The 21,976-nt window shown below is 61.6% G+C and overlaps 1 protein-coding gene across 5 annotated transcripts in view; it reads right to left on the bottom strand.

Annotated features, from left to right (window-relative positions):
* Window positions 1–3,686: 3,686 nt before the first annotated feature.
* WNT7B (Wnt family member 7B) overlaps window positions 3,687–21,976 on the bottom strand; it is a 51,233-nt gene continuing 32,943 nt past the window's right edge. For 3 of the 5 annotated variants that reach the window (XM_059937162.1, XM_059937164.1, XM_059937163.1), the window contains exons 3-5: window positions 11,963–12,234; window positions 5,987–6,462; window positions 3,687–4,364 (exon numbers count right to left, since the gene is read on the bottom strand). In XM_059937162.1, the coding sequence (XP_059793145.1) occupies window positions 4,295–4,364; window positions 5,987–6,462; window positions 11,963–12,234 (818 nt within the window). In that variant the 3' untranslated portion in view covers window positions 3,687–4,294. Of the gene's footprint in view, window positions 6,463–11,962; window positions 12,235–21,976 lie in introns of all 5 variants that reach the window. The other 2 variants (XM_059937166.1, XM_059937165.1) reach the window with 1 other exon arrangement.

Genomic DNA, 21,976 nt, shown 5'->3' on the forward strand with positions numbered 1-21,976 from the left:
GAGGGCGTCTCAGCCCGGCTGCCCGGCCGGCCACTGGCCTCTGCCTGCAGGTGGAGTAAGAGGCCTCCTGGTCCTGGGCCTGCGCGTCCTGCATCGGGCTGCTTCCTTGCGAGGCCGCGGGGGCAGCCGTTCTACAGCATCCCAGGAGGCTGCAGGCTTCCAGCTGTGCTCAGAGAGGCATGTAGCCCACAGGAGGACAGGCCAGCCGGGGGGTGCTGGCCAGGCAGCTCTGGTCCGGGCGCTGCTCACCCCTGGCGCCCTAGGAGCAGCGCCCGCCCAGGGGAGGCTGCAGGCGGGCCCTGAACCCCCTTCACCAGTGCATTTGGTGGACCGCCTGCCCACCTCCCAGACCTCCGCTGGGCAGTGCTGTGGGTGTCAGGCCCGCGACTCCCTGGGTGCCCTGAGACCTACAAGTTCTGATTCCCAAGAGTCCTGGCGTGCCCAGGTCACGCAGCTGAGTCCCCAGGTCCTACAAGCCCAAGGACCTGATGAGCAGGCGGGGGCATCAGAGAAGGAAGGTGGGCGCAAGCTCCGACCAAGAGGAAGGAAGGGCAGGGACGGCAGCAGGTGAGGTCCAAGGTCATGTTCAGCTGAACCTCCTGGCTCCCGGGGGCCCTGCCCCAGCGCCATGCCTCCTGGGGGACGTGCTCTGCTCAGGGGACCTCACAACTTCCCGTTTGCCTGAGTGTCAGGACCTTCAGTCCCCACTCACCTCTCGTCCCCCTCCTGGGCCCCTCAGGCCCCCTAGACCACAGCTCTGCCGCCCCAGGCCCACCCAACCCAGGTCACCTGCCCCTTTTCCCTTCACCAGGCCCACAACCGGCCCTCCTGACCCCTCCCCGCCTCCCGGCTCTAGGAGTTATGAAGTTCACCCAGGTATCTAACCCAGATCCTGCCTGCTGCTTTTTAGCCCTGTCTTCCCTGTTCTGTGCTCGGCGAAGAGTGAGTTGCTGTCATCTCCTCCCTGAGACCTGCCTCAGCCATTCTCTTCCCACTCATCTCTGTGAGGCCTTGGACAAGGCCCCGGGGCCTCAGTTTCCCCTCGTGGGAGTTGGCATATGATTTGGGTGGAAGGAAGATGCCAGAAGACACCTGAGTTCAAACCCCGGTTCTGCCTCTCACCAGCTGGATGACCTTGGACAGAATAGTGTATGCTCTGTGCCTCAGTTTTCCTATCTATAAAATAGAGTTAGCACTGACCTATCTGGGAAAGGGGTGTTGTGAAGGTTATGGGTAACCGTGGACCAGACCCAGCGGCTGGCGTGGTGGAGGGCGCTATTCAGTATTCCACAGGCCTGCTCACTTCCAAGGGCTCTCAGCCTGCTGGGGGCGGGGGGTGGTCCCAGCAATGAGACCTCTGCCCATGAGGGCAAGAGCCGAGATGGAGGGTGAGGGAGGACAGAAGCCCCAGCGAGCTTGTTGGGGAAGGGGGGGCGTTATAGGGAAGAGGGGTGTGGGCAGCTCTGGGGAGGGGAAGCTTGCTGGCAGGGCTGGGGGCTTTGTGTGGGGGGCCTCGGGCTGTAGGAGATGAGACAGAGGGTCAGGAAGGACTTCAAAGGCCACAGCAAGGAGAGAGCCTCTGCCCACCATGGCCACAGGGCCCCCTGTGAGCTCTGGCCACTGGACAGCAGCTGAGTGGACAGCCTGTAGGGGAAACAGCGTGAGAGACCTCAATGCAAAAGCTCGGCCTGAGAGCAAAGTGTGGGCAGGAGTGTCCTCCAGACAGAGAAAGAGGGAACCCCAGCCTGGCTGGACAGAGCTGGCTCCTCTGTGTCCATTCTACAGAGGGGGAAATTGAGGCTCAGAGGTGCGGAAGAGCCAGTCCAAAGCACTTTCCGTCTCTCGGGCTGCATCAGTCCGCAGTTGCACCCCCAGAATGGGCTGCCTGCTTAAGGCAGGAGTGGAGCGAAGACCTGGAGCCCCTGGAGGTCAAGGCCAGGCTTGAAACACCCCTCCCCCCGGGGCCAGACCAGGGCCTGGCCTCCAGCAAGCCTGAATGAGTGAATGAACATGTGAATGAATGAATGAGTGGGTGATGGAGACGTGCGCCCAAAACTCCAGGCTCCCCCTGCTAGTGTCCCCAAATCCTACTCAGGGAAGCCCACATGACCGCTCCTGCCTCGGTGATTCCGTGCTCTCTCGGGCACAGAGGGGAAGGCAAGCCTGGGGAAGGTGCATCCCAGGCAAATTCAGAGGCAGGATGGCACCCGGCACGCCCGGGGCCAGCAGAGAGAGATGGGCCAGAGCCACAGGGGCACAGGTGTCACTCTGGGGGCAATGAGCCACTGTGCTGGGGGTGCAGGACCGCCTGGGGAAATGCTTCTGAAATAGTAGCCTCAGAGGTGGAGCCTGGGGCTGAGGGTCAGGGGGCCCCCAGGCTGGGCCAGGCAGTGTGGGCTCAAAGCCTCGGGCAGGGCCCCTTGGAGGATGTGCTGGGCGGCCCTGGGAGGCCGGGGCTGGGGTTGAACCGTAGCCAAGAAATAAGTACAGTCTGGGCACCGGGGCCGTGGCATTTCCGGAGCTCTTTCCTCATTCCTGGCCCTGTGGGAGTAGCCGGACCCTGGCGTTCCGCTGCAGCCGCCACCGCGGATTTGCTTACCGTCTTGTGGGGAGCAGGGGCCCCCTGCCAACCACCCCCCAACCCCCCGGCCCAGGCCTGGCTCAGGCCCCACAAAGCCTGTTGACCCCCGAGTCCTGGCCCCGGCCACCTCCGGCTGCCACATGGGGAAACTGAGGCCTTCTGGGGGGGGCGCACCACAGGCTGCCGTGCCCCGGGTTGGGGGGCGGGAGGGACAGGACTTGGACTCCAGACCCAGGGCGCTCTCCTGTCTCCCCCTGGAGGGGCGCGTCCTCCTCCAAAAGCCCACCTGGTGGCCCCTCCGCAGGGATCTGGGTCTGGGGCCAGGCTCTGTGGGTACCCAGGCAGACGGGGGCTGTTTGATCAGCGGTTCTGCCTGATGCCAGGCTGCCGGGACAGCGGGCAGTGGCCAAACCGGCCCCACCGCATGCCTTCCGGCCCTCAGCAGGAATGCCATTCATCCTCCCTGCTCACACGGTTAGTTACCGCGGGCGGAGGCCGGGCCTCTGGGGAGAAGCAGCAAGGCCTGGTGGCCAGCCAGGGGCCGCTGAGCTCCCAGGGACCTTGGACTGCCTTCCCACACCTGGAGAGGGCCAGGAGCACCCCAGGGGGCACTGGAGTCAAAACCCACCAGATATCACTGGACAGACCCGCGGGGACCCTGGGGACAGACCCCTCCTGGGGTCAGAAGGGGAAGGAGGCACCGAGGGAGTCAGATGGGCCCAGGGCCTCCTGGCTGCGGGTCACCCACCCCCAGGCCCCCGCTTCTCCTGAGAGCAGCACACAGCCCCCCAGCCCGAGTCGGCTCGGCGCCGGGCCCCGGCCCTCCTGTCCCTGCGGCCTGACCCAGGCTGTCTAGGGAGGCCTGAGTCTGTGTCCAGCTCTCACCAGTGGCCCTTGCCGGATGGGGACAGGCTAAAGGTTCCTGGAGGGTTCGGCACGACAAGCCCCTCCCCTCGCACGGCGCCAGCCCAGCCCGCACAGAGGGGCGAGGAAGTCAGAAAGGGGGGAAATCATGCGGGCTGACGGGGAGCGGGGCTCGTCCTCGGTGGGCAGCTCAGGCGTCTCCCGACCCGCCCGGAACAAGAGCTGCAGAGACTCCGCACACTCACTTCTCTGATTCCAGCTTTATTGGAGCCGAGCGCTCCCCTCTCGGGGAGGCCAGACACAGCCCATCAGAACCCCGGCGGCTCTCCTGAAGTGAGGGCACTGCGGAGACACGCAGGACCTCGGCCACCACCGTCCCTGCCTGGGCCACGCTGACACCCCACCCCCACCCAAGGGAAGGGCTGCTGCTGACAGACTGCTAGGGGACGGCGGGGTCTCGGTGGCAGCACCTCGTAGCCGAGGGACAGTGCTCATGACGTGGTGGCATCAGGGGCCCCAAGGGTCCAAGGGTCTGTTTCAAGCAGAAGGAGGAGCCTGGCTCGGGGACAGCGCGGCCATCCCCCCTGCCCCCCAGTACCCAGTGTAGGTCACAATAATTTAAAAGACACTATAGACATTTCGACGCTATATAACAATATAAGTTAACCAGGTTCCTTGGCAGAAGATGCTAGGCCTGTGGACTCGGGGGTGTCCTGGGACCCGGGATGGGGGGGAAGGGGACTGGGGGGCATTCACAGTGGCCTGGAAGCTCCCAGGACAGCCGCTGTTGGTGGAGCGTCCTGGCATCATCGGGGCAGGCAGGGTGGACGCCAGGGCCAGGGCCCAGGGTCACTCACCCCAGGCTAATGTCCGGCCCACTTGGCTGGTCAGTAGCCTGAAGACACATTTCCACGGGTTTCTGCGAGAAAACACCCTAAATTCAGAGCAGGGGCAAGTGCATGGGCAGTGGTGCGCCAGAAGCAGGTGCACACCAGCCTTTCTGGGCCCGGACAAGTTGTGCCTCAGTCTCCCCAAGGTGGGTGGGAATATTGCCAGAGGACACGTCCAGTGCCAAGTCCCCGGCCCCCAATCTCTCCCTACCCCACACATAGTTTAAAACCAAGCAGGACCCCTTTCCATGCCCGTCTCCCAGGTTTCGGGGTGATTCGGACCTCAAGGGAGGGTCTGCGTGGTATGGGGACCACGGGGGAGTGTCTGGAGGGCAGGCATCTGCTGGCACAGCAGGTGGGAACCCAGCGGAGCAACGCCCTATCCGAGTTTTCTCAGCATCGGGGCCAGGGCGAAAGGACCAGGACCGGGCAAGAAGACCACAGGAGAAACTCTCAAAGGCACCTCGAGGCGGGGCGTGGACCCCAGTGAGGCTGGCAGCGGGGGGAAGAGCGCGGCCAGATTTTTCAAGGCCTGGGGGCTGCCCCTCACCCTGGGCATCCCCAGAACGCGTCCTTCAGGGTCAGGAAGCCGGAGCCAAGGCGGGAGCCTCCACTCACGGCCTTGGGGTCTCTGGCTAGTGCTTGAGCCATTCTGGGCCTCAGTGTCCCCATCTGTCAAATAAGGCAAACACCCCTGAACTATCCCCCTTCCCACCAGCTTGCCCCGGCACAGCGCTGTCCTGGGGGTCCGGCTGGTTCCAGGGTGGGAGGGGGCTCTGTAAACTAGGGGGTGTCAGGCTGGCAGGGGACCGGAAGGGCAACAGCATTAGGGAGGGGATGCAGCACTCCTGGAACCTGACGTGGGTGACATCTCGATGTGCTAGAGCTGATTTTCAAAAGAAGGAAAGAAAGGGCCAGAGGTCCCTGTCCGTGGCTCTGCTCAGAGGCCATCTTGGCCATGTCAGCCACCAAGCCCCTGCCCAGCTCACATGGGGACCACATGCACCGCCACCTCCCCAGGGACAGGGCCATACACGGGGATGCACCCGAGGGTACCCAGGGGCCAGAAGAGGAAGCAGAGGGCAGCAAGGGGATGAGCTAACACAGAGTATGGAGTTAGGACCGGCTATGCCTTAGTGCTAAAATCCTCTTCTGATACTAAGAAAACATAAATAATTTTTGTCAACATTTGCCCAAACCACCCTGGAGCCCAGTGACTGAGGCGGCCTGGGACAGTCTTCCCGTGTCCATACCACCAGGCGGGGGAGGACACTCAGAGTCTTGTCGCTTTGCTTTCCGGGGTATGTGGGTGTCCTTGGGGTTCACTCTCCCAGAGAAAAGAAAAGAAATTCACTGGGCCCCTCGGGGACACTCATGCCATTGGCCTCACCCTCTGGGCCAGGTGATGGGCACTGTTCTGCCACGGGAGGGGACGGGAATGGCAGGAGGGAGCCCCTGGGGGGCAAGGAGAGGGTGACCGGCCCTGGGGGAGCTCTGTCGCGCCCGCCCGCCCGCGGAGCTCCCACCTTCTCCACCCACCTCTGCCCGCGGGCCCTGCCTGGAGCACAAGTGCAAAACGCCGCGGGCGGGGCCGGGGGGCGGGGCCGCGGGGCGGGGGGGCGGGGCCGAGGGGCGGGGAGAAGCCGCTCACTTGCAGGTGAAGACCTCGGTGCGCTCGCTGCACGTGTTGCACTTGACGAAGCAGCACCAGTGGAACTTGCAGTTGCACTGCCAGACCTTGGTGTACTGGTGGGTGTTGTAGCCACGGCCGCAGCACATGGTGTCGCAGCCATCCGCGCCGGGCGAGGTGCGGTTGCACAGGCGGCCCTGGGTGCCCACGCTGCCCGTGGCCGCGTCCTCCTCGCAGTAGTTGGGCGACTTCTCGATGTACACCAGGTCCGTCTCCATGGGCTTCTGGTAGCTGCGCAGCTGCTTGATGCGCAGGAAGGTGGGCTGCCGCAGGCGGCTGGCCCGCACCACCTCCACCTGCACCGCCACGTTGTACTTCTCCTTGAGCAGGTGGCCCACCTCGCGGAACTTGGGCAGCGTGGTCCAGCACGTCTTGGTGGTGCACGAGCCTGACACGCCGTGGCACTTGCACTCCAGCTTCATGCGCTCCTCCAGGACCTGCGGGCCACGGGGAAGGCTCAGTGTGGGTGGAGGGCCGGGGCCTCCCCACTCCCTCCCACCCTGGCCTCCTCCAGACCTGGACCCGGCTCCCCACCTCCCGCTGTGTGACCACACGGTCAGTGTTTCCTCCTCCCAGGGCCTCAGTCTCCTCATCCATTAAATGGGGCTACTGACCAAAAGTCCCTACCGCATAGGGCCTTGTGAGGGTCCAGTGAGAATATTCAGAACTCGGCAGAGCATGGCGTACATTTATCAAATGTGTTTCACTAAATTCTTACGGGAGCTGCAGGTCAATGCACTGATGAGGAAACTGAGGCTCAGGGGGCCGTGGGACTCCCTGCCAGTCACAGAGCGGCAGGTGGAGAAGTTGGTGCATGCACCCATCCAGGCTGGAGGAGGCACCTCTCGTTGGTACCAGGTCCAGCAACAGCAGGTGCTTAATAAGTGTGGATCCCCCACCCCTGTCTCTTCCACTACGCACCCTCGTGTCTGGTGTAGGCCGTGGCATGCAGTCGGCGCTTAATAAGTGGCTGTTCAGTGAAAGCCTGGCACGCACACGGAGCTCTGTACACCTTTGCTGAAGGACAGAGTGGGGGCGGGCGGGAGGTGAGTGCATGGATCAGTGAGACCCGGGCGTGCTGTCTGCTGGGAAGCCGCCCTCCGACCAGTGTTGTTCTTTCTCTCCCGCTCCCCGAGGGCCCGTGATGGGTGCAGCCGTGTTTTCCTTGGGCCTCCCTCCTTGGCCCTGGAAAGCCAATTCCCAGAGCCAGCCCTGACCCCAGGCACTCATTTACCCGGATCGAAAAGGCCCTGCCAGCCAGGCCTGATTAAAGATGGGGAATCATTAGCTGCCGCCCCACGACTGCACAAGGGCCATTTGTCAGCTGTCCGGGCTCCCGCTGGCCTCATTGTGACAGCCCAGCCCTACAGGGTCTTGGCCACCCTCTGCCCCCTGGTCCAGAACCCCAGCCCTGACCCTCAGTGAATGAATGAATGAATGAACAAATGAAAGAAAGAGAGAAACATCCACGGTGTCGGCTACTGCCCACTCACTTTCCCTGCCCTGACCACATGGGGCCCTGGACCAAGGCGAGGAACCCCGGGGCTCACGGTCCAGGTGGGAAACAGGAGGAAACTGACACACAAAGCAGCAAAGTGCAGGGGCTGTGAGAGGGGGAGGCTGCCTAGGGTGGGGGGCTTCCTGGAGTAGGTGGTGCCTGTACTAGGTGTTGATGGAGGAGTAGGAGCTCATGAGACAAAGAGGAGGGGTGAGCCAGGAGGGGTACAGCGCAAGCAAGGAAGGGAAGATTCGGCCCAAGTGAACATGACGTGAGGCTGGTGGCCTGGAGTTTGGGGGGGTGAGGCTCTCTGCTCCTGTGTGGATGGTGTTCTGGGGTGGAGCCAGGAGAAGCTGGGGAAGAGGGAGGAGGAAGGAGAGGGAAGGGTGATGCTCCAGCATGGGAGGGCCGAGGCGGGGCGGGCCCCAGTACCCAGAGGAGGGGAAGGGGCCAGGTTTGCGGAATATTCAGAACTGGAATTGCAGGGCTTGGTGACTGTGCCGTGGGGTGTTTGGGTGGAAGGCACTGGCCAGAAGTCGGGTCTGGGGGTCTGGGGGTCTGGGTGAAGGGTGGGACCTCCACCCCGGAAAAGTATATCTGGACCTCTTCTCTGCGTCCTGCCCCTCCCCCGTCTCCCCTTCATCCCATTCAGACCTCTCCTTTCCCTCCTTCAACCCCGCCCCATGTTCATCTTTGCTTGGACCATCCCCTTCCCCCAAAAGCCCCTCCCTCCATTAATCTACCCTTCAAGGCTGGGAAGCTTCCCCTGCCCTGGCCACACTGCCTGCCGTGATGCCCCCGGGCCAGGAGCTGACCAGATTCATAGCCCTCTCAGAGCCCCCAGCCCTGGGAGCAGCTCACCCCACCCCAGGCTGCTGACCCAGGAGGTGCCTCCTCAGACAGGTGGCGACGGCCAGAGACCTGGCAGGGGTGTCCAGGCTAGCATTTGTGCAGGCCAGGTGGTCCAGGCTTAACTGCCATCGGTATGCCCACTTCGGCTGCTGAACAACTGCCCCACACCTCACTCTGCCACCTGCCCCCGAGCCCCTTCCCTCCACCCCTTCCCTCCACGTTCAGATCCTGTGTGGCCAGATCCTGTGTGACAGTCAGCAGATGAAGCCGATTGGGCAGCTGTTTGCAGAGCAAGGGGCTGAAGCCTCGCTTGGCTGGGTCCCCTGGGCCTGAGCCTCTCCTGGGACGTGATCACAGGATTCAAGAATGTGCTGTTTCAGTCTCCAGTGCCCTCACGATAAGAGCGACAGTGACGGTGGCGCCAGTCCCGCTGCCCCAGGAGACCACCTGGGAGGGTGCAGAGTGACCCACCCTGCCTAGAGGAGCTGGCGGCAGAGCAGGGCCCCTCCTCTGGGCCTCACCCCTGCCCCACCGCCCTAGGTAGTGGAGGGGGTGGATGGGGGAGCTCCAGAAAAGGGCTGACCGGGATTCTTTACAGAATAAGGGATGGCCCACACTCTGGGGACAGTGCTTAGTTACTGTCAAGTTAGGGGGAGTCACAGGGTTGATGGACCATAGTCCTGAGGGAGCCCGGAGTTGAGCAGGTCTCCACGCTCAGCTTGTCCAGCCCTGGCCCACCAGGGAGGCGGTGGGCCATGTGCCGGTCTGGGGTGGGCTAAAAGAGTGTCCCCCCCAAATTCATGTCCACTCAGAACCTCAGAAGGTGACCTTATTTGGAGATAGGAACTTTGCAGATGTAAGTAAGACTCGAGATGAGATCGTCCTGGTTCAGGGTGGGCTCTAAGTCCAAGGACACATGTCCTTATAAGAGACAGAAGAGGAGGGAACACAGACACAGAGGAGGGGCCATGTGAAGACAGAGGCAGAGACTGGATGATGCGGCCACAAGCCAAGGAGCACCTGGGGCCACCAGGAGCTGGAAGAGGCAGGAAGGGTCTTTCCCTGGAGCCTTGGTGGGAGCTCCGCCCTGCCGACACCTTGATTTAGGCCCTCTGGCTCTATGAGAGAATCAATTTCTCTTGCTCTAAGCCACGCAGTTTGGGGGACTTCGCTGTGGCAGCATCAGCTTCCTCTCCACGTGACTTGCTGAACTCCGTGGCCCTGAGGGGGCCGGGGGGGTGGGCCTGGCCTCTCTATAATGGGGCCAGGGTGCCCCAGCACTGGGATGACCAGTGAAGGTCTGGACTCAGTTCTCTAGGAAGCCTCAAAAGCCACACCCACCCCCCCTCTACCACCATGATCAGCCCCCGGGGACGCTGTGTGGCCACCACCGTTGGCCTCTTCCAAGGGCTCAGACCACACACACGCTGCACAGCCCCACAGGGTCGAGGCTGTTGGAGAGGCAGTGGGGGAGGGGCACAAGGTGCATTACACCCACTGTGCGGATGGGAAGACTGACTCAGCAGAAGGACCGGGCCAGCCAGGGCCTCACAGACAGCTGGGGATAGCGCTGGCAGGAGAATCCCGGCTGCTGACCACTTTAGAGGCCTTTCCTGGGGCTGCCCTGTCCCTGACGGGCCCTCGCACTGCCCATCTGCTCCCCCCGCCCCTGACAATCTCCTTCTCCTCAGTTCATGTCTTCCAGGTTCATGGCTTCACCCCAGTCCAAAACCCCCACCATGCTGACCCTCTTCCATCCTCATCCCCCTGAGCAGGACCGGGCCCCTTCACCAGCCTCCTTGTTGTCATGCCTCCTGTCTCCCTGGGGGCCCAATCCTGCTAGCCTCCATTTCCCTTATGCCTTTTCATCACCTGTCAATTGGCAGGACCCCCTCCCACCCACCCCCTGCTGCCACCAAGTCCCCATATGTAAAATGGGGACAGTGAGACCATCCTCCCAGGGGTGTGGGAAAGCCCCTGCTCAAGACCTAAGCCACCGCAGAGGCTCAAAGGCTGGTTCAGTTGAGAGTTCAGACACACCTCCTCCTCCAGGGAGCCCTCCTGGTGCCTCCATGTAAGTGAATCTCTCCTTCCTCTGCCCTCCCAGACCCAGATCACTGTTTGCCTGTGCCTAGAGAATGGGGCCTACGTGCTGTCTGTGAGCTCCTTGGAGACAAAGGCTGTCACTCATTTCTTCATTCATGTGTTCATCTGACAATAATTTAATAACCACCTGCTGCGTGGCAACCTCTGCATCTACAGGGTGAAGTCAAACCCTGGGCCTGGCGTTCAAGGCCCATTGTGGGCCGGTCCCTGCTTACTTCTCAGGCCCTGTGTCACCACCCCTCGTGCTCCCACCAGCCGGAACCATCTGCAGCACCCCCTCCCCCACCCCTCCCCCACTCCCACCCCTCGCAAGTGCCAGCTCCTTCTGCCTCTGCTCTTCTCGGCTCTGGTACGTCCTTCAAGGCCTCACGTGGACACCACTGCCTCCCGGAAGCTACTGCTACCCCTCCCTCAGGTCCCTGGGCTCTCACTGTTTCTGGGTGCGGCCTCTGCTCCCCTCATGTGGACCCAGTTGGAGCTGTGGGAGCTCCCACGGCCAAGGCTATGTCTCACTCCTCCCTGCGCCCAGCATAACGCCTGGCACACAGAAGGGGCAGCGAGAGTGAATGAGCTCAGCTCTGGGCCCTGGGGCAGAGGGCATTTTCAACTCTTTGCCTGGAAAGGCAAGTCGTCCCTAGCCTGCAGAGCCCCTCAGGCCCTGGCGCCCTGGGTGCAGCCCCCCGGGCTGGAGAGCCAGACCCAGAGGCGTTCCGCTTGGCTGGCTACCCTATCTCGGGCCATCTTGCCGCCATGGCGGCCGCTCCTCCCAGCCCAGTATCTGGGGCCCTCATCTCCCAGGGGCGGGGCTGGACTCGCCCTGACTTCTTCCCCAGTGCGTCCCGGCTTGAATGTCCTCGGTTATCACCCACCACTCTGCGTCCCGCACCACGCATGAAGCTAGCTGCCCAAGAGCCCCCAGCTCAGTTTCTGCCCTTCCGTTCCTGCTTCCTGGGAACACCCCTTCCTCCAGTCTCTCACAGCAGTTTGAGCCAAAGGCCGCCTCCTCCGGGAAGCCTTTCCTCGTATATTGGCATGACCCCTCTAAGAGCAGGGCAGGGACATGGACTGTGGCCCAGGGGCCTCCCCTCACCCTTGGGTCCCAGGCCAGGCCCGGCTCCCGCCTTGTGTGCAAACAGGGTCCCTGTCTCACCCCTACCGCCCTCCAGCTGGGGGCCGCGGGCATCACTTCACTCCCAGCCTCAGTTTTCAAACCTCTGTAATGGGAACAGTAAGGCCCACCTCTTCGGGCTGCTGGGACGGACAGAAGTGACGGCCTGTGCTCAGCACTACCCACCCCGCACTTTCAGGGTTCAGTTCACCAACTCCCTCGGCTAGGAGAGGAGCGCAAAGCTCCGAGAGGTCCACACCGTCCCTGGGTAACGCGGCCGTCACGCCTGACCCAGGCCTGCCCGCCCCGCGCCGCCACGCCCACTGCTCGCCCCGCCCCGCCCAGCCCAGTGCCCGCCCTGTGCCCGCCCTACCTTCCTGCCCGCCTCATTGTTGTGCAGGTTCATGAGGCGCCTCGCGTTTTTCTTGATCTCGCGGGCGTCCACGAAGCGCCGGGAGAAGTCGATGCCGTAGCGCACGTCGGCGGAGCAGCCGCCCCACTTCCAGCCCTCGGCCTGGTTGTAGTAGCCCTGCTTCTCGCGGTCGCACCCGCAGTTGCTCAGGTTGCCCTGGCTGCAGGCGGCGGTGACGGCGTGAGCCACGCCGGCTGCGGTGATGGCGTATGTGAAGGCGGCCTCACGGCTCCCTGCGGGGAGGGGACGGGTGCGGACGGTGAAGCCGCGCAGGTCCCGGCCCGGTGGGCTCAGGGGACCCAGTGCTGGGCCCTGGTCCTGCTGCCGGCCGGCTGTGTGACCCTGGGCTCAGCCCTTAGCCTCTCTGAGCTTCTCACTCAGCAAAGTGGGGCTGCTGGAACCCCTCGATGCATGCCACGGCCCTGCCACCAGCATGTAAGACACTTCTCTTCCTGTCCCGAAAGCCTGGGCTGGAGGGGCCCAGTTTCCTCCTGGGAGACAGCAGTGGGGGGTCGCCTGGGAGGGGATGTTTGGGGTCTGTGCCTCTGTCAGCCTCCCAGCGCTGCTCGTCATGAATCAGCCACTTGTGCTGATCCTTTTTGGGGGCACCCACCCCACCAGCCAGGAGCCAGACAGACTTGCCCCAGCTCAGAGCGGCGCCAGGGCCCTTTGCTGCCGTCTGTCTGTCTGTCTCTCTCTCTCTAACCACCCACTGTCACCCCATCAACAGGCCCTGGCCTCCTGAATGTCCCTTCTCCTCCAACACCCCTGCCTGCTTCAGGGGCCTCTGAACTGCCACACTCGGGTGCCGGTCCTCCCGACCTCCCTCACCTGCCAGCCACCCTCCAGGCAGGCGCAAAGTGCAGCTCTGCACCGCCCCCCCACACACACTTTCCCTCCCTCTCCTCTGCCTGAGCTGAGAAGGGAAGGCCTGCCGTCCAAGCCTGAAGTCCATGTCCAGCTGGACCCCCCAGCCCCCTCTCCCCATCCGCCACCCAGAACAACTCAAATCCGGTGCTGCTCACATGCTCCTGGAGGGTTCCTGGTCTTTTCGGTGTAATTTCCTTCCCCTTCATGCCCAAATTTTAACAACTTTCCAAGGCCAGTTCCAATGCCTCCTCCTCCAGGCAGCCTTCCCAGACCACCAGCCAGAAGGGAGCCCGGGCTGCCCGATCTCCCTCAGTGGCAGGTCTGACGCTCTCATTGCTCTCGACACTGTCCACCTGGTTAGCCCTACCACTGGGACTTGCCAGCTCCACATGGGTCAAAGGCCCCTCACATGAGCGGGTCCAGCTCTCATTCTTTATTTTCCACAGCCCCCAGCCTGTGCATCCTGCCATCCTGGCCCCAGTCTCTTGAGCCCCTCTCACCTTGCCCACGAGCACAGAGGCTCCCTGCGGGCCACGGCCGGGTCTGTGTTGTCCCCAGCACCTGCCACTATGGGTACAGAGCTCAGTGATGTCAACTGGACCAAAGCCAAGCTCTGCTGAGCGGGAATCGCACTGCCCTCAGCAATAGCGAGGTGTGGCCGCTGGAAACCCACGACCCCATCCTTGCACAAGCCCTGTGTTTGTGCCCCGCGAGCAGCAGCTTGCCCCTCTGTGTGCTTGGTGCCCTCCCTGTTGTTGGGGGCTGGCGTCATCTCCCCAGACTGAGAGAGGATGGAGGGTCAAGTTAGGCCCATTCCACAAACATCCATTGAGCACCAGCTGCATGCCCAGCCCTGTGCTGGGCGCTGACTATGTGCTCTGGGGTCCACCTCCTCACCCACCAACCAGCTGGGGGGGGGCTCACCTAGATGGGGTCCCTGTTCCCCTGGGGGGCTTACCCTCAGGGAGGTCCCTGTCCCCAGGGTGGAGGGGCCCACCCTGGGTGGGGGTCCCTGTCCCCGGGTGGTCTTCATCCTCAGTGAGTTCCTCTACCCTGGGGGTCTCACCCTCGGTGGGGTCCCTGTTCCCTGGGGGGCTCACTTATCTGGGGTCCCTGTTCCCGGGGTTTCTCCCATTCAGGATGAGGACCAGGGTGAGACCTTCTGGTCGCAGGGGCCCAGGGCAGAGGAGGCTTTGGTTGGCCTCTGCTGTCTCGGAGGGGGCCATAGCTTCCTGGAAACTTCCATCCTCTGAGAAGAGCTGACGGGAAGGTGGTGTCAGGCATCCCTTCCTCCCCGGAAAGATCAGGGTCTGCAAAGGGCACAGGGCGGCACTGCCCTCCCAGGGCCTTGCTGGACATCCACCCCCTCCTCCCGGGTGGGCCCTTCCTGCCCACACTTCCCACCTCCCGCGCGGGGACCGCTCTGCTGCCACCGCTCTGTAAGAAGCCTCTCTCAGCACAGTGAGTGGCTCTTGGAGGATCACCGAGGAGCCCTGGTCCCTGCACCGTCCAGGCCACCAGCCGGGAGCACCAGACAGACACAGGGACAGGGAGAGCATGGTGCAGAGTGGGTTACTGAACTCCTCGCTGTTGGTTTGGTGTCACCCAAGCCCAGCAGGGCCTGCGACAAGCTTGCGCACGGGCGGGGGAACGGCGGTGAACTCATGGGGGGATTCCAGGAGAGGAGGGGACCACAGTGCTCTGCGAGGAGGGGCACAGGGAACAATGGAACCTCCAAGAATGCCCTGACCTGCCTCTCTAAGGGGGGGCGGGGGGTGGAGTCAGGGAAGGCTTCCTGCAGGAGGTGACATCTTAAATCTTACCAAGAAATATGAGTTAACTCCCCATGAGCGCGTGAGAGTGTGTGTACGTGATGTGTGTGACTGAGTACATGGTTTCTGAGTATGTGAGCATGTGAGTGTATAGTTGTGTGGCGCGTAGGTGGTAGGTGCGCACTCCTGGTGCACACAGAGCAGGAGCAGAGGTGCAGAGGTGTGAAATGGCTTTCTGTTGCTGGCGCAAGTCTGAGATCAAGAGCAATAAGAAAAGAGGTGGCCGAGGTCCCAGGGAGCCAGCTTGTGGGTGGCCAGAGATGTCCCATGAAGCAGAGGGCACTTTCTGTGCAGGTGCTGCGGCAAGAGGCTGTAGGATTTGGATCTTGGAGCTCACTCTGGCTACACGAGGGGTGGGGTCCTGGAGCTGTTTAGAAAGTGGATTAGCAGAGCTGCGCTTCTCTCCTCCTCACGCCATCACTCACCTGCTGTCACAGCACCAGCACCCCTCTAACCCTTAACACGTGTTCTCATCGAACTGTCCCGACAGTCGTGCAAGGCAGGTTTCATCCTTATTCCCATCTCACAGGAGAGGACACTGAGGCACACAAGTTATGAGACCAGGTGTTAGGGGCTGAAGCAGGACTCAAACCCAGGCAGTGGAATCAAAGCCCAGCGAGGCAGACGGAGGGACTCGGGGCCTGGGGCGCAGGTCACCGGAGGCCATCCTGCCCCCAGCTTGGCCCCTGTGCAGCTCAGTGACCTTGGGCAGGAGGAGGCAGGAGAAGAGGTGTGCACAGCCCCCTTGCGGAGGAGATGCTGCACTTGGACCATCTGTGGACCCCAGGCGTGCAGTGGCGGCGGGGGCGCTCGCGGCAGGGGAACGCTGGCTGGGAGCTCTGGGGAGGTAGAGCTAGCCTCAGAGTGGGCGTGTCACAAGCTAGGCGCCTAGCAAGGGGTTAGAAATCTCCACCAGTTGTGTAATCACACCAAGAGGCCAGGCCAACGGCGTTAAAGGTGCCACAACCAAGCCCTGCCTAAGCGAGCATGGTGTGGCGTGCCCTCGGAGGCCCTGGACCTGCCGCTGCCCGTGACCCTCTTCTTCCCCAAACGCTCTCCCTCTCTGTCAGCAGCCAGATGGGAGACTCCCACGTCCTCCATCCTAACGCCCCCAAGCAGGCCAGCAGGCGCCCAGGCCAGGCCGGTGTGTTTGGAGGGCATTTCACAGAACCCTCCCTCCCAGCCTTTCTGCTCCCGCCTGGTTTCTGCCCGAGCTCAGCTCAGACCCGGTTACTCATCAGTTACTCACCGGGCTGCCGCTCCCACTAATTCCTTTTTTATTTGCTTTTAATGAGCCAAACCCTCTCATCTCACCATGGAGACAAGGGGGAGGCAAGCAGTGAGAGAGTTGTAGTCTAGGGAGAACCGAGGAGGATGAGGTGGGGTCCTGGATGGAGGGGTTCCCACGCGCCCGCACTCTGCACATGCATCTTATTTAATGCTCACGACAGCCCCGTGGCCCCATTTCACAGACCTGGATGCTTCGTTACTTGCCCCAGGTCACAGTGTGCCTGACATGGAGGGAGGAGACGGGCCCCTCCCCAAATCACCACTGGGGCCGGCTTGGAATCCCTGGCGTGTCGCCTGCGTGTCCTCCAGCGTGAGAAGGAGCCAGTGCATAGATTTAGAAAGAAGCCCCTTGAACCCGTGCGCCTTAGCCAGCAAACATCGATGGCTCCCCAAGCCTCAGAGATGCCCTCAAGCCCTGGAAGCCTGACCCCAGCCGTCCCACCCACCACTCCATCAAGCCCCACTTGGCCAAGTCCAACAGCTGGTCCACACCACTGTTCTGGAATCGGAGCAGGCTGGTTCCCTGCTGCCTGCCCTGGTGGACACCGGCCCCCTCTTTGCTGGGAACCCTGCCTGCGTGCCCATGTGTCTGCAGCTCACCCAGGCTCTGGACGCAGCTGGGAGGCCCCCTGCTCCCGGAAGCCCCACTGGGGTGAGGGCCCTCCTCTGGGCTCCTGCCAGGTGCCCGCGGGCTACAGGGGTGGTGGTAGGATCCATGTCTGATTCTCCCAGGTACGCCCACCCTGCAGCATTATTCCCTGAGTCTTCATGTGAGCAGGGCTGGGGCTGGACGCACTACATTCATCACCTTCTTTTATCTCCACGACCACCCACGGAATAGATCCTCTTGATGCGACCCGTCTCGCAGGTGGGAACGCTGAGCCTCAAAGGCGGGAAGTGATTTGCTCCAGGCAGTAGCAGTAATGGCCATCTGAGCACAGCGGCTGCTCCAGATCTGTCTGGTGATGAGGGTGGGGAGTTGGGTGAAGGCAGCGTGGATGGTCTGTTTGGGGCCAGCAGCTGTCCTGGGGGTACACTTCGGACTTGGGAGGCCCGGGGGCCCCTCTTGGGATCCAGAGCCATCCCAGCGTGGATCTGTACCCTCAGACACCAGAGCCAGCAGCGGGGTCCTGCAGTCTGCGTCTGGCACCTGACAGGTCAAGGTGGGCTCCATTAGCCATGCGGGGCCCCCGGCCCGAGTTTTCGGGAAAGCAGAGAGGGAGGTACGGGGAGACTCAGGGAGAAGCAGGCAAGAAAGCCTTGGACTTGCATTCTCACACCTGCTGTGTGGCCCCAGGCAAGTCACAAACCCTCTCTGAGCCTGTGTCCCCATTTGCCCTACGGCCCCAGGAGCAGCTCTAAGAGCAAACAGGACAAATGGGCATCGCCCTCAGCACCCCCAAATACTGAGCGGGCCAGGGAAGACCAGGTACAGTGCGGGGCTCCAGGACAGGCCCAGGCACCTCTCCGTGCGGTCCAGAGCCTCCTCCCCGTCGGCCTGCCCAGCTGCCCCCTCCACGCCTATTCTGGATGAATCCAGAACAGCCAAGCCCTCAGAGACCACTGCCCCATGGGTAAACTGAGGCGCTGGCCACTCAGGGGCCATCCAGCTCTGCTCTCTCTTTGCTCTTGGTTATTCAAACTTAACCGCCCCCCACTGCCCTGCTCCGTGCCTGCCAGACCTGACTCCCAGGGAAAGGGGGTCTTCCTGGGTCAGCAGGGCCTAGCCCACCCGGCCGTCCCCTCACCCTGACCCCGATGAGGACGCTGGAGACCAGGCAGATCTTTGTGAGCAGTTGCTGGAGGGGACAGGTGTGGCTCCTGGGTCATGCGGGGGCCTGGGCAGAACAGAGGTCCCCTCACGCTCCCAGGGCAGAGCTGGGGGCTGTGCCCGCCCTCCCCAGGCCCCAGGCACACACACCCCCCTCCCCAGTGTCCACTCAAAGCCACTGCCACTTCCTAGCATCCCGAGGGGCCTGGCACACTATCTTTAGAAAGCCACAAAAAGCCCGGATTGAGCTCATAATGACCTGATTAACTGCAGGCCTGGGGAGGCAAGGTGAGAAAGGCACTTGGATCCCTCTGAGAAGGGGAGCTGGGGATCCGGAACCTAGGGGCTGGGAGGGCCTCGGGGACCATCCAGTGCTACGCTACAAGGAGTCTGAGGCCCAGAGAGGGGCAGCACGCTGCCCAAGGTCACACAGTGGCTCAGGAAGTGGGGGAGCCCAGACCTGACATTCCGGAATGACTGAGGTGAGGTCAAAGCCCCAGAGAAGGGGCTCAGAGTCTGAGACCTCGAGTTCAAGTCCAGACCCTAAAATTGGCCAGTTGGGTGACCTTGGACCAATCAAGGGGCCTTTCTATGTCTCGATGTCCCCACTTTGCAAAATAAGGATAACTGCTCTGATACGGCCAAGTCGCCATGTCAGAGGACCCACGCGCGGTCCCGGGAGGGCAGGCCTTGCCCCAGCACACAGAGGGTCGCTGGCCTGAGCTTCATGCCCACACGTGTGGGACACACCACACATGGGCTCTCCGTGGGTGTACACAGGTTTAGGCATCCATGCGTGTGTACCTCTGCACGTGTCCCCATGCCCGTGTCCCTGGGCATATGCCTGGACTTAAGTTGGCACAAATGCAGTTCCTATAAGTGTGAGCAAGTGTGTGCTCCTGTGTGTGTTCCTGTGCTCGTGGCCAACACAGCTCAGATCTGTCAAACCCTGCCTCTCTGCCAACCTGTACTTGCCCCTCTTTGAAAAAACACAGCATTTTCTACAATTCAGTGATAAAAAGGCGAACAACCCAGTTTAAAATGGGCAAAGGATCCGAATAGACATTTCTCCAAAGAAGGTATAAAAATGTCCATTAAGCACAAAAAAAGATGCTCAACGTCATTAGCCATCAAGGAAATGCAGATCAAAGCCACGATGAGACAGCACTTCATACCCACTAGGATGGCTAAAATAAAAAGACACTAACAAGTGCTGACGAGGACGTGGAGAAATCAGAACCTTCATGCACTGCTGGCGGGAATGGAAAATGGTGCAGCCACTATGGAAACCGTTTGGAGGTTCCTCAAAATGTTAAATACAGAGTTACTATTAACATTTAACCCCGCAATTCCTCTCCTAGCTATGTACCCAAGAGAAATGAACACACGTGTCCACACGACAACTTGTATGTGAATACTCATAGCAGCATGATTCACAATAGCCAACAGGAGGAAACAACCCAAATGTCCATCAGCGGATGAATGGACAAAGAAATTGTGGTCTCTCCACACAATGAAACACTATTCAGCCATATAAAGGAACGAAGTACTGACACAGGCTGCGACATGGATGAACCTTGAAAACATGATGTTCAGTGAAAGATGCCAGACACAAAAGCCACGTGGTGTATGATTCCATTGATATGAAATGTCCAGAATAGGTAAATCCACAGAGATAGAAAGCAGATGAGTGTTGCCAAGGGCGAGGGGGATTGGAGGATGATCGCTAAGGGTTTCTTTTTGGAGTGATGAAAATGTCCTAAAATTGACTATGGTGATGGTTGCACAACCTATGACTACACTAAAAACCAGTGAATAGTACACTTTAAATGCCTGAATTGTACTGTATATGAGTTATATCTCAATAAAGCTGTTATAAAAACATACAGCATCTGATGGTTTTAGGGGATTGCATACAACCTGTCCTACTCGATTTAAACCCTCACAGGGGCCCCACCTCACAGTGAGGATGCTTGGCTCAAAGGAGGCAGGTGACTGGCCCAAGGTCTCATGGCAGCCTGACCACAGAGCTGGGATCTGACCCAGGACCCCAGAGTCCATGCTCAGACCACTCCCCCCACACCCACCAGAACAGGGAAACCACACAGTCTGTCTCCCCCCTCACTGACCAGGCCTGAGACCCAGGCTTGCATGTGTCACGCCCGGGCACCCTACTCCATCTCTCACCCTTCCCTCCCTCACTCCTCTGCTACCATCCCAGCACCAAGCATGGCCTGCCCTCCTGGCCAACCCCAGGGCCCCAAGGATGAGGCCCTCAGCCCCTACCCATCCCCAAGCCTATGGCCAAGCATACAGCAGGACGAGACTAACACATCACAGCCCAGGGGACTAGTGGACTTGGGAGGGGGTTCACAGGGAGTGCAGGCAGAGGTCCTCGGTCAGAACCACGGAGGGGACAGCAGGATGGGTGGCTGTAGGGAGGGACTTGGGTGGAGGATGACCAGTGCGGGCCCCTCTCAAGAAGGATGCCGAACCGCAACAAAGAGTAGCCCTGCTCGCTGCAACTAGAGAAAGCCCGCGTGCAGCAACGAAGACCCAACACAGCCAAATAAATAAATAAATAAATAAATAAATAAAATAGAAAAATAATTTAAAAAAAAAAAAAAAGAATGCCAAAGGTGAGTCCTAAATGACAAGAGGAATGAGCCATGCAAAGGTGCAGGGAACAGTGTTCAGGCAGAGGGAACAGCAATGCTAAGGCCACAGGGAGGCAATGAGCCGCATGTGTGTGGTTTGATGCAGGAGAGACAGCCACTCCATGGTGACTTTGGGAGCCCGTGGGGACGATATTAGATTTTATTCTACAAAGATGAAAAGCCCCTAGAGGGTGCTGCTGTGACCGACATTGGACATGGGACAGGGTGGGCGTCCCGAGTCCTTGGCCCGGCCAGTGGGACACTGCCAGCTGGTGAGCTCCCCCGCTCCTCTGAGACCCCCACCACCACCCCATTCAGCCCTCAGGCTCCCAGGAGCTTAGAAGGGGTGGGAGAATACCTCCCCCTGCCCACAGTTTACAGGTGGAGAGATGGAGGCCAGGGAGGCCAGGAGACACCCTAGGCCACACCAGCAGCTCCTGGGGTCCCCCAGCAGGGCAGTGCAGCGCCCGTGTCCCAGCCTTGGCTCAGTCATGGGGCCTGGGCATGCACCCCCTGCCCGAGCTGCATCCCAGCACACACGGGGCGAGGTGGAGAGGCCGGGGGAGCGGGGGAGGCAGGGGAGCCCAGAGATGCCTCGAGGCCCACCAGGCCCCAAATCCCCATTTGTGCACTTGAAGGGTCAGAAGCCCAGAGGCCCCGCCCCACCAGGCCCCCTGCCATCCTGACCTAGGATTCTGGCGGGGTGGGGGGCCTGGCCTGGACCACCACCGGGGTGCGACCCGCGCTCGGCTGAGTGCCTGCTCGAGAGGCTGCCTTGCACCCCCGTGCCTCCTCCTGTACCTGCTAAAGGGAGGCGATAACATCACCCACCTCGCGGGGTCCAGCGCCGCGTGGGTGAGGACGTGCTCAGGGCGCGGGGGCTGCTTTTATCACCCATCTCAGAGCGGCCTGGACCCTGGGCCTGGGACGGGCGAAGGCCTGCGCTGGCGCTGTGTGCGTGCACGTGCGTGTGCCTGTGTGTTGCCCTCTCCGTGTCCCTCTTGCTGTAGGTCTCTGTCTGTCCTTCCCTCTCAGCTTCTGCCTCTCTCTCTACGTCCCTCTGTCCCTCTCTGTCCCCCTGGCTCTCTCCGGCCCCGTCCCAGCCGCCGCCCCGGCTCGTCCCCGGCTGAGTCAGTGTCTCCACGCTAAGCTCTTCCCTGCCGTTGTCATAAACAGAGCACTGGAAACAGTCGTGCCAGGTCCGAACACGCCGGCACACCCGCGCCCGCGGCCTTTGTTCTGACCCAGCGGGGCCCTCACACCCGCAGCGGCCCTCCAGGGGGGTCGTGCTCCGGCTGGGCCCGGGGGGCCTGGCCCAGGGCCACGCGGCGAGGGGCAGCCAGGGCCCAGGGGTCTGCGTCCCCAGCTGGGCTGGCCTTCCAGGAGCTTCCACCCCTGCCCCGTGGCTCTGGGGAGGCTGGCAAGGCCTCTTCTGCGGCCGCTCTCCTTAGGGAGGTCAGCCCCGGGCAACCTGCCCTCAGACCACTCCCTCCTTCGTCGGGCCTGCGGCAAAATCAGCCACTGCCTGTGAGGGGGGACGGATGGAACCAGAGCC

Source organism: Balaenoptera ricei, chromosome 10 (assembly GCF_028023285.1).
Source record: "Balaenoptera ricei isolate mBalRic1 chromosome 10, mBalRic1.hap2, whole genome shotgun sequence".
In the NCBI taxonomy this organism is placed as follows: domain Eukaryota; kingdom Metazoa; phylum Chordata; class Mammalia; order Artiodactyla; family Balaenopteridae; genus Balaenoptera; species Balaenoptera ricei.